At 41.2% G+C, this 15,219-nt stretch overlaps 1 protein-coding gene across 7 annotated transcripts in view; it reads left to right on the top strand.

The window, feature by feature from the left end:
• The window catches only part of slc12a6 (solute carrier family 12 member 6), a 29,456-nt gene that overhangs the window by 7,637 nt on the left and 6,600 nt on the right, over nucleotides 1-15,219 (top strand). For all 7 annotated transcript variants that reach the window (XR_012592292.1, XM_074622802.1, XM_074622806.1 and 4 more), the window contains exons 3-14: nucleotides 5,866-5,960; nucleotides 6,477-6,605; nucleotides 8,355-8,501; nucleotides 9,233-9,287; nucleotides 11,555-11,685; nucleotides 11,856-12,097; nucleotides 12,187-12,314; nucleotides 12,399-12,581; nucleotides 13,060-13,224; nucleotides 13,581-13,679; nucleotides 14,522-14,579; nucleotides 14,693-14,867. Coding sequence is in view for 6 of the 7 variants with exons in the window: in XM_074622802.1 (XP_074478903.1) it covers nucleotides 5,866-5,960; nucleotides 6,477-6,605; nucleotides 8,355-8,501; nucleotides 9,233-9,287; nucleotides 11,555-11,685; nucleotides 11,856-12,097; nucleotides 12,187-12,314; nucleotides 12,399-12,581; nucleotides 13,060-13,224; nucleotides 13,581-13,679; nucleotides 14,522-14,579; nucleotides 14,693-14,867 (1,607 nt within the window). In the remaining variant the exon portion in view is untranslated. The remainder of the gene's footprint in view (nucleotides 1-5,865; nucleotides 5,961-6,476; nucleotides 6,606-8,354; nucleotides 8,502-9,232; nucleotides 9,288-11,554; nucleotides 11,686-11,855; nucleotides 12,098-12,186; nucleotides 12,315-12,398; nucleotides 12,582-13,059; nucleotides 13,225-13,580; nucleotides 13,680-14,521; nucleotides 14,580-14,692; nucleotides 14,868-15,219) is intronic.

The following is a 15,219-nucleotide window of genomic DNA, read 5'->3' as shown; positions in this document are numbered from 1 at the left end:
TTGGATGAACGGTTCTTGAGATATGCGAAAGGACAGTCATACATAACATACACACACACAGATAGACAGACAGACAGAGAATACTTCCTTTTATAGATAGATGATGCTGCTACAGCGCCACCTAATGGCCAAATGGTACTAAATTTGCCATGGTCACTCAGACATCATATCTACACATGTCCACCAAATGTGGTTGCAATAGAACAAAGCGTTCATGAGATATGACATTTTTTGTAATACAGTATAAGCCCTGCCCACGGCATTTGAGATAACTTTGAGGGCCAGCTATAGCAAAACTGTATGGAACATCAAAAATCCCCAAAAGTAACTTTTCCCACCTTGATCCGGAGATGATCTGTACCAAATTTGGTGACGATTGCTCAAAATTTGTAGGAGGAGCAGCAAAAAAATCTGATTTGGACAAAACTAAAAACGGCGGAAAATCAGTTTCGACGCAAATGGGCGTGGCCTCTATGGATAGGTTCGTCTGGACTCACAAAATCCAGTTTTTGACACTTAAGATTCAAAAGTTACAGGCCAAAATGTAAAGTTCCTTGTTATAGCGCCACCATCTGGCCAAATTGCACCACATGTGACACTGCACTCCCTTGGGTCCTGAGCAATACGAAGATATGCGAAGGACATACGGAAAGACAGACAGACATTCCTTTCTTTATGATTAGAAGCTTAAGACATGTCAGCCAGCCACTCCTCAACACATTTGCTTAGGAAAAGCATGTAGTGACACACCTTCCTGAACATTTCACCCTGTCTGAACCTTTGGAAGTCCTTTCTACAGATTGGCTGCATTTTGAGTACCATGTCGCCATTTGATTTCCATTCTACTCTTATGTCGAAAAGGCAATGGCAGTTGGGGGGGGGAAATGTCCCAAAAACAACAACAAGATTATATTGTTGGATTAGATTTGTGTGTCAGTCAGTGGTTCCCATTGCCATAAAAAAATTATGAATATTTTTGGAGGTTTATTTAAAGATTGGCATGATGCATTCTAATATAACCATCAGTGTAGCAATAATTTAAGATTGTTTGGATGGCGGGTCCATTTTTTATTTATTTTTTTTAGGTTTTTATATTGTCCTGTAGCTTTTCAGTGGTGTTCCTTATGTATTACATTTTTGGTTAAAGTATGTATGTTAAAGCTAGTGTCAAAATGCTATTTTCCCAAGCCCTGACGTAGGTTTCCGCATGATGAAGTTCTAAATATACATATATCCTTATCCATAATGTGTGTTACAGTAACTTAGATGGCGGTCGGCATGCTCTAGGTTTGGAGAAACAGACAGGAGTATCGGCACGGAAGCTGAGCAATGTACTGCTGTGTGGACGCCACGTTAGTTCGGATCTGAAAGTCACACAGTAACACTGAAAAATCAGTTAGTTCTGCTTTGTCCAAGTACAGAAACTCACAGTACACTGGACATGCTGGCTCATGATTTTCAGATAATTATATTATCTTTATGTTTGGCTGTATAAAGGTAGTCAGACAAGGAGTACAAGCTAATTCACCAGATTTTTCAGATGTATCCTCATGCATGTCTCAAGTTTAATAATGCATTTTTCTAATGTCTCTGGGTCATAAAAGCTGTCCGTTTGTTTTCTAAGTGAGACTTCACAAGTGAAACTTATTGCACGCAGCAGACGTTGAGAACAATAAGAGGCCTGTAATGTAAGTCTGCCTATTGTGATCATAGTGTAGGTTTCACTTCCCCCGCGGCTGTTATCAGCCCACCTACGGGGTAGATGCAGTGCTTTGCTTAATGCTACCTGACAGCAGAAACCTTTTCACATGGACTCAGTTGTAACAAGTACAGCTAGTAAGTCTAGTTTGACTTGAAATTGCATAGATAATCCAGATGGAGGAAACTGATTTAGTTGAGTAATTAGTTTGATTGATCTCCGGGTCTGTGCAGGTGTCGTGCAGTAATTCACTCCCGAAAAGTGTTTAAGAATAGCTGCGCTGGTTCACCGGCTCAACAAGGGGACTATAAGTGTGGAGAGATGTAACTGTATTAGCAACGCTGATCCACTTAAGCGGTTGCATAGTAGTAAGGATGCCCCGCGTTGTTAAATAAGCTTCCATAAATAGAAATCGAGCCGGTTAATCCGATTGAGCTTCGATCAGGCTCTGCGTTTGTTTATACATAGAAACAAAGGGGGGAGATTGTTGGAGATACAACTGCACAGCAGCAGGAGAAAAAAACAAAACCCGTAGAAAACCAGCATGCTGACAAGAGAAATGCTGTTGTTGACGTGTATGAGTCAAGATGCTGAAAGGCGATGAAGAGGAAAGGAGGCAAGAGGAGTGGAGAGTTATTTTCAGAAAGGTCAAATGCTCTGTGATCCATCATTTATGACACCAATAAAGTTAGCTATTGAATTTGATGTGCTTACAGTCCACAGACACATGTACACATCTGGCTTTCTGCTTCACTGGTTGCACACACACACAACCACAAAAAGGCGGCACACTCAGAGGTGTTAAACTCAGGTGTGGAACTTCTCTTGTGGGAACACACACACAAACAGCTGTGTTCCCCCGTGTTAAGCTGAGTGTGAACGCTGCAACTCATCAGCGACAGTTATTTTTTTTCTGCAGTAATAACTCCAAGAGACTCTGGATAGTTTTTTAGTGGTAACACTTTATAATAACCATCATTTATAAAATAGTAAATTGAAAGTTAATTAAACTTAATTCATTGTTATTTTCCTGTTAACAAACAATGGAATGATAAATAATATTATCACACAGCTTTGTTAAATACTCGATTCTGATTGGTCATTCATGACGTTCTACTACGGTCTGTTATTTCTTTGTAGCAGACCGTTGCTATGTTTAACAGACCGTTGCTATGGGCGCAGTTCTGATGTCGGACTCTGGAGGACTGTTTTTGGGGTCAAATTATTGATTTCTTAAGTAAGTAGCTGTGCAATAAGTGTGATAATGTACAGCTAGCGGGTCATTGTTGTGAAATAAACTTATATATAAAAAATATATTAATATATGATAAAAAAAAACATAATGTTTAATCTTCACGCCACTTTAATGAAACAATTGTGGCTAACACCTTCTCCTGGAATGTCGTTCAATGTCACGAGAGTTGACGGAAATTCATGCTGTCCTTTTTTTTTTGGTAGTGATATATTATAGCTAAAATAATAAAAACTGAAATTAATTTACTTTCATTTTTTATAAAAAAAAAATTTTAGTTTCAGTTTACTAAAAATATTTTTCAGTCCATGTTTTAATTTTAGTTAACTATAACCCTGGTTTACATGCACAAAATATTCATTTTTTGCCCTTTTTGCCATGCATTCTTTGATTAACATAACCAGTGGGAGACTCATTGGACCGGGCGAACACAGCCTCCTTTCATTCTTTCAACCACCTTTTTGAAAATGTCGGCCTTGCGATATTTGCGCATATCCAAAAACCTGTTGATATCCAAGTCTTTCATAATGTTCCAACCAGAAATGTGGGTTTTTCTTCTTTTGGGCATGCATCTCTGCAAACTGTCGACTAATTGTTTTTTTGTGCAACGCACAGAGTTGGCTGTAAACAGGAAAGAGGTCGTGTGTCACAAACTGCCGTAAAAACCCAAATTGAGACGCATATTCTGACTGCACTTTATACACGTCTAAAGAATGCTCCTAAAACAATAATAATACAATATCAGCTCCATTCGGAATAAGGCCTAATTCAAAATATCCAAACGGAATATGCTGTTTACGTGACCCGTATCAAGTTTGGAATATTGTTATATGCGTAATAATAGTGGAATATTAGTGTGCAGGTAAACTTAGTCATTGTTCTCAGTCAGTCTGAGGAAAGTGTTGACGTCCCTAACATGCTGTCTGTCCTGATCAACAGGTTAGGTTAGTGATGTGTATCTTTATGTTTAGTCTTTGGGTAGGCAAACAACACTATAATTAATTAATACAACAAAGTAATAGTAAATATGTTGTAAATGACCAGCCACTCAAAATCTTTTGAAGAACAAATTGGCAAATAAAAGACAGATTAGCTTAATCTTTTCCTAGCACCACCACCACACCAGCATGAATATTAACAGGCACGTTGTTTTCGCTGGTGTGGAGTCAGTTTCACACTCGCTATCTTTAGCTGCGAGCAGGATGGGAAGTAACCACCCACCAGCCAAATGCTGCTTTTTATGTCTTTACATGGCTATTGACTTTTTCCTCCGTGTGTAACCTGCCGATGTTCTGTGAGATGTTGAAAGTTGTTCATGTATTTAGGGGTGTACCAGTCTGGACTTTTAAGTATTCATGAATTATTTTGGTGTGAAAGCACGACCTCTTTTTGTCTTATGACCACTTAAAATGTGCAAGAAAAAGCGTACCCTCTCATTTTTACAGTCCCTGAAGAGGTGAAAGTATTCCGATTTTTAAAAGAAAAAGATGACGTAATAAAAGTAATTTTGTGTAACAGAACTTTCTTTCTCATCCCTTTATCTATCTATCAATCAATCAATCTATCAATCTTAAAGCTGAAATAGGCGAGATTGGAGCAAATTAAAAAAAGTTATTTTTATAAAACGGTTGCTATACCGTGTCAGTAATACATGAAACAGTTAACCTGAAAGAAAGCATGTGCCTCTGTGTCCTCCGGTGTCCTCCGGTGCTCCTAGCGGCATCTGCACAACTTCACAGACCGGAGGAAAACAGCCATTTAGAGCTGATCTGAGGTCCGCCGTCCAGCTGCCGTCTATGAGAGCCGGCTGTCAATCACTCGCGAACTCCGATCAAACGGTCAAACTAGGCAGCGCTGATCAAATATGAATCAATATTACGTTACGTTAATGCCTATTTCTCGCCTCAAATGTTTTCAGAATCATCTTGTAGTGTACTGTTTACACAGGGGTTTTGCAGAGGGTTAGATTTTAACACAAGAATGCCTAATTTTTTATTTATTTATTCACATATTTCTTAAAACAAATTGACCCATGCTCGTTTTTGGGTCTCAAATTACGTCACGTATAAGTGTCCCCTCTGTTGAACGTGACACTGCATATGGCCGCTGGCCGCCATTAGCGTGACTGTGGCGGAGCACGGAGGGAAGTGATGTTGCTGACTCAGGTGCTGCTGATGCAATGGTCTGTGCTGACTGAGGCGGAACCGAACTGGCGACATGGTGGCCATTTCATCACACTGTGTATGTGTGTGTGTGAGAGAGAGAGAGGGAAAAGATAATGGATCGATTTTTCAAGTCTGTCTTAAAGCAATAGTCAAGTGCCCTTATGAACTTTGAAACAGGATTCGCTTTAAGACGGCCACTAGGGACTATTTTAATTATTGATTAATCAGATCAATTAATCACTAACAGCTACAGATGTGCTTTTACCTCATAGGATTTCCCAGCAGTTTTAGTGTATTTCAGTTGTTTGTGTCTGTGGCAGTTTGTGTTTTGTTGTATTTTTTTCCTCGTATCGATCGATTTCTCGCATACACAGAAATCACAGAATCATGAAAATTGTTTTTTAAAGTCACGGAAACCCGTTGGCCAAAATGTTTCTGTATAAATTAGGCCTGTCCTCAATCAAAGAAATTCTTAGTCGACAAACACTCATGAGCTTTTGTCGACTAATCGATGAGTTCATTTAATTGGCAGATCTGTAAAACCGAGTTTCTCCACAAAGAATCACACAAAAGCACCGCTTTAAGTCTTGTGTTTACCAGAGATCAGCAGAAATAACTGAGGCTATGGTACTTAAATGGCCACTACGAGAACAGGAGGAATCCATCTCAGTGTTTTTAAGATTGACTTGATCCTTTTAAAGATGGTTCCCTGCTTTCCTTTTATTCATCATCTCTTTTTCTGTGTCCAGGTGATGGAAACTCCAAAATGTCCAGCGTGTACATCAACAACACTCACGGGGTGGATGACGATGACTTCTACGACAGGAACTTGGCCTTATTTGAGGTTCGAAAACTCAAAATTGATACACGTGTTATCCTATGAAAGCGCAGGTTCTTTGTATCAGAGGTGGAAAAGACTTTAAAATATAATGTTTTCTTGCTTTTATTATACTGTACAATGGATAAAAACAGAAACCTCCTAATCTTGGCTGTTTAGTTGCCAAAGAGTCTGCTACACTAGAGCCAAAAATAAACCAGCGTTTGGCTGGTGGGTGCAGATAATTTAAATTTTTATAGATTTTGAAGTTCCCTGGAAACAGCGCTGTCTTCTATCTCCCACTTCTATAATGACTCATTCAATTTGCTACCTTCTCTCCTGCTATTTTACCTCTTATCTACTCTATTTACCATGTTTTTCCTTCTTCTTCACCCTCTTATTCTCCGTTCTTTGTTCCCTCCCTGCCTCCCTGTTTTTGACGCACCCTGTCCTTGCGCTCTCTCTTCTTCCTTTCCTCTTTATCCCCTGGCTATGTCATTCTTCCCCTCCTTCGCCAACTGACCACCTCTATGCTCTATGCAGGAGGAGATGGACACTCGGCCGAAGGTGTCTTCTCTGCTCAATCGCCTGGCCAACTACACCAACCTGACGCAGGGGGCCAAGGAACACGAGGAGGCCGAGAGCATCGGCGAGAAAAAGAAAGCCAGCAAGGTATAACTCACTTTTTATTTTTTTAAAGGGATAGTTCGGGTGTTTTGAAGTGGGGTTGTATGAGGTACTTATCCATAGTCAATGTATCTGTAATCTATGGTACATGATGTCCGTAGATAATACACTGACTATGGATAAGTACCTCATACAACCCCACTTCAAAACACCTGAACTATCCCTTTAAACTGATAATAGACTTTCATTGGGCAGTAAAAACACCCAGTACAATAATAAAAGCACAATCAAGCACATAACAAACAATCCACAGCGTCTATTATATCAGCATCTTTGCCGATCCCAAGAATTCACGTTGAAAAACGTAACTGTCCTGACACCAATATTTTATGAGATCTCTTGTTTTTTGAGTTAAACACATTTTTAGAAGATTAAGAAAATCTCAGTGAAGCAACCTGCCACTTAATATATGCAGTTATTTTCTGTTTAAATGTGCTTTGATGCTCACGACGGCACAAAATGAGCGTTTTCATCCACCGTCCATCCTTTTAACATATGATCATTGAGGAACTCTTAGAGAAATGATATCTTCCGCCGTTGCCCTCTTGACTCGGCGTCTGAGAGTGAAAGTACAGTAGGATGCGACCCTGATTTGCACTGCAATTCTTGCTGATAAGGAGCCGACTGGCATAGATAAGACAGTCTGTTGTGCTGGTTCAAAGCAATTCACTATTTCCACCCTGTTCCGAGTGCACGACACATTTGGCAACAGGCGGCTGGGAAAGTTAAACCAAAAACATTTTAAAATCTTCCCTTCTGGCAGTTGCCAGGTAAGATGTGGAAAGATTTTGGAGTGGCTCAACTAAATTGAAAAAAAAATTAAATTTAAAAGAGATTTCCACATTTTTGTGTTACAGAATAATAAAAAAAGAGCCCAACAGGATTATAAATTAGTGCAATCCTGATATTTATTCTTGTAGCAAACTACCAGCGAAAAATTAAGTTTGCAAAAAGTAGTTTATCAAGGCAAGGCAAGTTTAATCATATAGCTCATTTCAACAACAAGGCAATTCAAAATGCTTTGCATAAAAAGCATGGAGACAAAGTGCAAAAGAAACACACCACAAAAGGACATTTAAATACAATTTAAAAACAGTCATTAAAGAGTTAAGAGAATAGGAAATGAAAACAAGCTAAAATAGAATAAGACATATAAAATACAAAAAATAAAAGTTAAGGTGCAGTGTTAGAAATGAATCATTATTTGAACTAATTTTATAATTGATTAATACGTTTTGAGTAATTTTTTAAGTTAAAAAAAGTCTAAATTCTCTGATTCCAGCTTCTTAAATGTGAATATTTTCTGGTTTCTTTACTCCTCTACGACAGTAAACTAAATATATTTGAGTTGTGGACAAAACAAGACATTTGAGGACGTCATCTTGGGCTTTTGGAAAACACTGATCGACATGTTTAGCCATTTTCTTACATTTTATAGACCAAACAAGTAATCGATAAATTGAGAAAATAATCGACAGATTAATTAACAATGAAAATAATCGTTAGTTGCAGCCCTATTTCATATTCACATATTTAGAACATGGAAGGTGTTCTTGATGAAGGAGTGGGAAAGGTTGGGAATCACTGGTGTTTACCTGAAGTATAAAGAAAAGGAGAATGTCTAAATGGAGTCTTAACAACAATAACGTTATGTACGATGTTCAACCGTTGTTGCTGAATAATCAATTGAGCTTTTATTTTTGTTCCATCTCTCTGTTGTATCTTCCCTTCCAGTCGCCACAGATGGGGACGTTTATGGGAGTTTACCTGCCTTGCCTTCAGAACATCTTCGGCGTCATCCTGTTCCTGCGGTTGACCTGGGTGGTGGGAAGCGCTGGCGTGCTGCAGGGCCTCTCCATTGTCTTCGTATGCTGTTGCTGTGTGAGTATTTCTTGAGTGTCCAGCTAATAGACTGTATATAAAGAGGGACGACGTGACGGCTCCTCAAAGTGAAGCCAAAACATCTGGATCGCCCCCTGGTGGCTGGTTGCAGTATAGGTCATAAACACCCTTCCATGTTAGCGGATGGGACATGGGTCAAACTAGTCTGTGTAATATAACATGTGTCAATTTTAGGGCTGTCAAGAGTTGATGCGATAACGCAAATTTGTTTTAACGCCACTAATTTCTTAAAGGCATTAAAGCAACTTGCGATTTTAAGATAGTAGCGGGCTCAGTTTTACAGCTAGAGTGAAGATACTGGCATCATATGAAACTGCAAAACCTAAGGAATCCATTGGTACCCACCTTGTTGTGAAGGACGCTCCAAACTTATGCTAAATTTTGGCGAGGAAAAACTGGCTTGGCCATATTCAAAGGGGTCCCTTGACCTCAAGATATGTGAATGTAAATGGGTTCTATGGGTACCCACGAGTCTCCCCTTTACAGACATGCCCACTTTATGATAATCGCATGTAGTTTGGGGCAAGTCATAGTCAAGTCAGCACACTGACACACTGACAGCTGTTGTTGCCTGTTGGGCTGCAGTTTGGAGACGCAGTTTGGAGACGCGTCATCCATCCATATATACAGTCTATTGTCCAGCTATGTTAGCAGACATGCATGATGAGACAAAAATGAAAACTAAAAAATCTCTTACTGTCTTTCTGCAGACGCTGTTGACTGCGATATCGATGAGTGCGATCGCCACTAACGGAGTTGTACCAGGTATTCCTCCACCTTCCCCTTCCATCCTTTTCCCTACACCTGGATTAAACAGCACTGCTGTGCTGTGGTAATCTTCTTAATCTGACTCTCGCACAGCCAGTTGAATCTTATTGAGTTTCATTTTGAGTTTCCTCAGCCAAGTGGCCTCTCTAGATGTTCATTTTGAATGTTTCCTCTTAGTTTTCCTTCTCCTCTCCCTGCTATTGGCGGTACTGATGAAGTACATTATGTTTATCTAATGAGTGTTATTTGTGTTTGTCCCGTCTCTCCCTCTGTCTACCTCTTCCCTGTCTGTCTGCACACGCATTAAAAAAAACCAGGATATTTATCCGCCATTGACTTTACCTCTCACCGGAACGCCTCTAGACGAATATCCCAAATGTCAAAGTAGTGTGATATTTCCACTAGCATGTGACATTTCGATAACTGAATGTAGAATGAAAAACCCCCTCGGTAACATAGAGAGAATTAATCTAACGTTGTCTTGTTTGGCATCAGACATTTCATTCCATGCTGTCTCTTTTTTTTTTTCCTCACACCTGAACAGCTTCTCGTGCTTTCTCACCATCTAGTCTCAGATGGTAGTCAATACTCTATGTATGTACAGTATGTAGGTTACTGTGGTTCATGTGGAGGAGTAATCAAAAGGGTTTGGCTTCCCAAATACAGCTCAGCACTAAAAAATCATTCACCACTTAGAATTCAGTGAGACGACTGTAAAGACAGTTTTTGTAGCATTGATTAAAGGGATAGTTGGGGTGTTTTGAAGTGGGGTTGTATGACGTACTTATCCATAGTCAGTGTATTACATACAGTAGATGACGGTAAAATACATTTTGCAGCTGCCCCCGTCCACAGCAGTGCACTGCTTTGCTCCCGTGCGGTAACTCCTGTCTGTTTCACTAAACTGAAGGCGTGCCGACCGTCATCTACTGTAGCTAATACACTGACTTATGGATAAGTACCTCATACAACCCCAGCTTCAAAACACCCAAACTATCCCTTTTAAGAACTTCTCAGCGTCAGCATTCATCCATTCACATTCATATGCCCACTGTTTTTGTTAACATTACTGTTATTGTGTACAGGGAGTAAGCAAGTGCTTTTTTGTTAAAGGGTTGCATTTTGGAAACCAAACACTGAATTCTGAGCTCACAGTCAGTAGCGAATTTGTAGTTTCTCTTCTTACCTGTATGATTCCCCCCCCCCATGTGCTCTGTTTTTTATAACTGGTTCAAACTGTATCGGCAAATTTAAGCTTACTGTTGTTTTTTCTTTGAGCTCACTCGGAGTGGCAGTCGTGTAGGGCAATGCGCGTGTGCACCAGGAAGTTCAGAACAACTGTACTAGTGTCGATACTTTACACTCGTGCATTCTAGTCCTGTTGATATAATGTAGTTTAGAGTGACTCTGTAGCTCACGCCAAGATGAGGGTGCAAAAACTTCAAGCAGCTACTGATAGTTTTAGGCGTCAGTAGAGAACATAAACCGTTGAACGTTAAAACGGCCATTCAGTCTGATTAGCAGGCTACTGTTTTCATGGCATACTTTGAGAAATTATAAATCTGTTTTTCTCAAACTCTTTTTTTTTCATATAAAAAAATAATAAAAAAATGCTAAATATTGTCTAAGCATGACTTTGCCTGAATAAAATAGATTAAAAATGACAATATTGTAATGTAAATCAGGAAGTGTCAGATCAGAGAACAAATAAACAAAACTCTGAATCTACGGACACATTTTGGTCAGTACCAAAAAAACGTTCTGAGATCTGATACCCAGCCCTGAAGAACAATTTACGTCGGATGCAGTACTTGTACTTCGAGTGAGGCAAAAAAAACAGCAGCTGTAAAGACTCATTTGCAGATATCATTTGACCAAAGATCTGTTCTGTCTTCTTACTCCAATGTGTCATGTAGAAACAGTATGCTTATTTCTTCAAGCATAGGATGCCTTCTCTCATCAGCTGTCCTCTTTTCTCTCTCTCTTCACCTCCTAACATCATAATGTTACTAACATCCATCCCTCTCTCTCTTTCTCTCTTTATGTCCCATCTGCTCCCTCTCCTCTCTTTACAATCTACCTTTAATTTTCCCCCATTTCTTATTCTTCTATCACCCTGCTTTTCCGCTCTCCATTTCCACTTCTTTCAACCCTGATGTACAACCTGCCCTGCTCTCTCTCTCTCTCTATCTCTCTCTCTCTCTCTCTCTCTCTCTCTCTCTCTCTCTCTCTCTCTTCCTCTTCCTCTCTCCTCCCTCCTCCAGCGGGAGGCGCCTACTTCATGATCAGTCGCTCTCTGGGTCCAGAGTTTGGGGGAGCGGTGGGCTTGTGTTTCTACTTGGGCACCACCTTCGCTGGAGCCATGTACATCCTGGGAGCCATCGAGATCCTCCTGGTGGGTTTCGGCTTCGTCATCTTCATTATTACCTTTACAATGCAATTTTACCTCTCAGAACACGGGGGGTTGCTGGTCTACCGCTGCCTCAATCGGTTAGAGGTTTGTTTGTGTTATTGTGTGACTTTGGTGAATCCAAACTAACCAAAGTCAGTTCCTCCCTCCTCCAGATGTACATAGCGCCGAAGGCAGCCATATTTGAGTCAAAGCACCCCGAAGGCGAAGGTGCGGCCATGTTGAACAACATGCGGGTCTACGGCTCCATCTGTCTCCTCCTGATGTCCCTGCTCGTCTTTGTGGGCGTGAAATACGTCAACAAACTGGCCTCCATCTTCTTGGCTTGCGTCATCGTCTCCATCGTTTCCATTTATATCGGAGCGCTGGTCTCCGCCTTCAAACCGCCGCATTTCCCGTAAGTGTCGATGAAAAATATACAACGCTGAGCGATCCTTTAACTGACCGTGGTTTTGACTGACCAATGGGGGGGCTTTCCATCCGCAGCGTGTGCATGCTGGGAAACAGAACCATCAACGGCCATGAAATTGATGACAACCAATGTGCGAAAACCATCGTGCCGCCGATCAAAGAGCCGGTGGAGGGAGGCGACAACAACTTCACAGTTATTAATGGTGGGTACCAGGCTGCTGATTGCCAACTACAATCATGGGAAGTTTCAGGTTTGTTTTTTGACATACTGTATTCCTCCCCTTTAGAAACCAGCACCCTGGGCCCAACCTTTGACCCCAGCTATGCTCCCCCTCTGATGGAGACCACATATCTTTGGACGCAGTTTTGCCAGGGTGCAGAAATCAACGCCTCCTGCGACGATTACTTCCTTTCCAACAATTTTTCCGAGATTGAGGGAATCCCCGGTCTGGCCAGTGGAATAATTTCAGGTAGTGTGTGTGTGCTGTCTTTGTCTGTTTCGGAGTATACCAGTGAATTGGGGCGGCTATAGCTCAGTGGGTAAAGTGGTCATACTTAAATCGCTAGGTTGGTGGTTTGATCCCCGGCTCCTACAGTCTAACCAGATTTTACTGCGCAGCCTCTTTCAATAGGCCTTGGATCTGTTGAGGATATACCAAGCCCCGCCCACCAGCTGGAGCACAGCCAATAGGAATTCTCTCTCTCTGAAATAACCTGTGATTGGTCAAGTTCTTCCGTCACGGGCTAGATGTATTTAAAGCCTGAAAACAGAGCCATGAGGAGCTGCAGAAGTCTAGTTTTCTCTCACTTGAATTACAATATGCTGAAAGGTTATATGACATTTTTGCCCATTGACGCCAAAAAAAGTGTTGCCTACTGCAGCTTTAATTTGCAGTTGTACGGTCAAGTCACTAACGAGCACAAATGTATTGAATGTCGTCCTCATAGAGAACCTGTGGAGCTCCTACATCGGCAAAGGTGACGTGGTGGAGAAAGGCTCCCTCAGCTCCTCTCATGAGGCACATCAGGCCTTCACGCAGCAGCCTTATGTGTTCGCTGACATCACCACCTCCTTCACACTGCTGGTGGGCATCTTCTTCCCCTCTGTCACAGGTACGCACTCTCTCTTTTGACCTTCCTCGAACTCAAGCTAAACCAGCTGTGTTTAAAGGGTAAACCTTTAAGAAATGTAAACACACTGTTGCCGTCATTCTGTTATGAAAACACATTTTTCTTGCTGTTTCATGATCAAGTACAAGTATACTGTATATTGCAATTTTATGAAAACTCATAGTATAAAGAACACACCGCCACATGCATGAAATCTGAGTAAAAAAAAGGTAACTTGTTTATGCAATTTTAAACTATTAATTAAAAATAAATACAGTATTAAAAAATATTCATCTACATAAAAATGTTATCAATAAGACCTTTTAATAATCCCATTAATCAACAATTCTTTTCCTCAGGAATCATGGCTGGTTCCAACCGGTCGGGGGATCTGAAAGACGCCCAGCGCTCCATCCCCATCGGGACCATTCTCGCCATCGTCACCACCTCCATCGTCTGTATCCTTTCCTCTTATATATGATGAAGCAATTTTTCTTCTGTGTTTGCAAATCACAACACAGTACGACAGTTTTTCCAGAAAGGAAAAACTAGCCTCCTTCTGCAACCTCAACAACAAAGTGCTTGTTTTGATGGTGTGAAATAAGAGTTTGATCTTAAAGGGGAAACGTCGTCATCTTTTACGTGGATGTCCAATCAGTACAGTACGTGCTACATTGACTGAGAAAAGCTGATCTCTCCTGCTGCAGAGCCGTGCTGGCTGTGCCTACATGTACCAGGATGCATTGCGCAGGAGTTTGCTATGTCGAAATACACGCACAAAATGTCAATTACGGAAATATTCTTACACCTAAACAGAAAAATAGAACCGTACACCTGCTAAGATCAAAGGTCAACTTCATTATCCCGCAGGGGGAAATTCATGTGGTCATACACATCTCATAAGAAAAACCATATAAAACCTCACACGCTCCTAGGATCCTGCGAACAGCGCACTATAGCACACTCTATATTTACCATCAACACTGATTGGACATCCACATAAAGCGTGGCAAGCTTCTCTCTTCATTTTTCGAGATAATTAAATTAGGGATCTTTAGCTGGCCTTTTCTCTGTATTATTATGGAAACAGTCTGTCTCCTATTTTTCCCCCAGCATACTTTGTCTTTTTTATGTTGCTGCGGGGTTATCTATTTCATTTTTTATGGCCTCGTCACTTTAGCTAAATTAATTGCTCATTTAATGGTCGGGCTATTACGTCTAAAAAGCACTCAGGATGCATTTGATGATCTGATTCGATTCGACTGCTGAGTGTCGTTTTTCCTGAGTGCCGTCCATCCAGACCTGAGCAGCGTCGTCTTGTTCGGAGCCTGCATCGAAGGGGTCGTCCTCAGAGACAAGTCAGTACATCTGCTCTTTGCGCCTAACCATATATATATATATATATGTGAAAAAGAATAGTTGTTTTGTCTACTGCTATAAAAGCTCTAAATACTTGTTTGTATTCCTGCAGGTTTGGAGACTCGGTTAAAGGGAACCTGGTGGTGGGGACTCTTGCGTGGCCGTCTCCCTGGGTCATTGTGATTGGTTCTTTCTTCTCAACATGTGGCGCAGGCCTCCAGTCGCTGACCGGCGCTCCCCGACTCCTACAGGCCATCGCCAAGGACAACATCATCCCCTTCCTCCGGGTTAGAGATGCTAATACTCATTTTGAATTACAGGGACCTAAAATTGTTACCAAACTGTCTCCTTAGCGAAGACAACAACCCACAACTAGATTTGTTACTATGTCTGCCATCCATCCATCTGCAACCGCTTATCCCGTTAGGGGTCGCGGGGGGGGGCTGGAGCCGATCCCAGCCGACATTGGGCGAAGGCGGGGTACACCCTGGACAGGTCGCCAGTCCATCACAGGGCTGACACATAGAGACAGACAACCATTCACACTCACATTCACACCTACGGGCAATTTAGAGTCAACAATTAACCTAACCTGCATGTCTTTGGACTGTGGGAGGAAACCGGAGTACCCGGAGAAAA

Source organism: Sebastes fasciatus, chromosome 22 (genome assembly GCF_043250625.1).
Source record: "Sebastes fasciatus isolate fSebFas1 chromosome 22, fSebFas1.pri, whole genome shotgun sequence".
Lineage (NCBI taxonomy): Eukaryota > Metazoa > Chordata > Actinopteri > Perciformes > Sebastidae > Sebastes > Sebastes fasciatus.
Note: the sequence above shows the minus strand (reverse complement) of the source record. Positions and strands in the feature narration are given on the sequence as shown.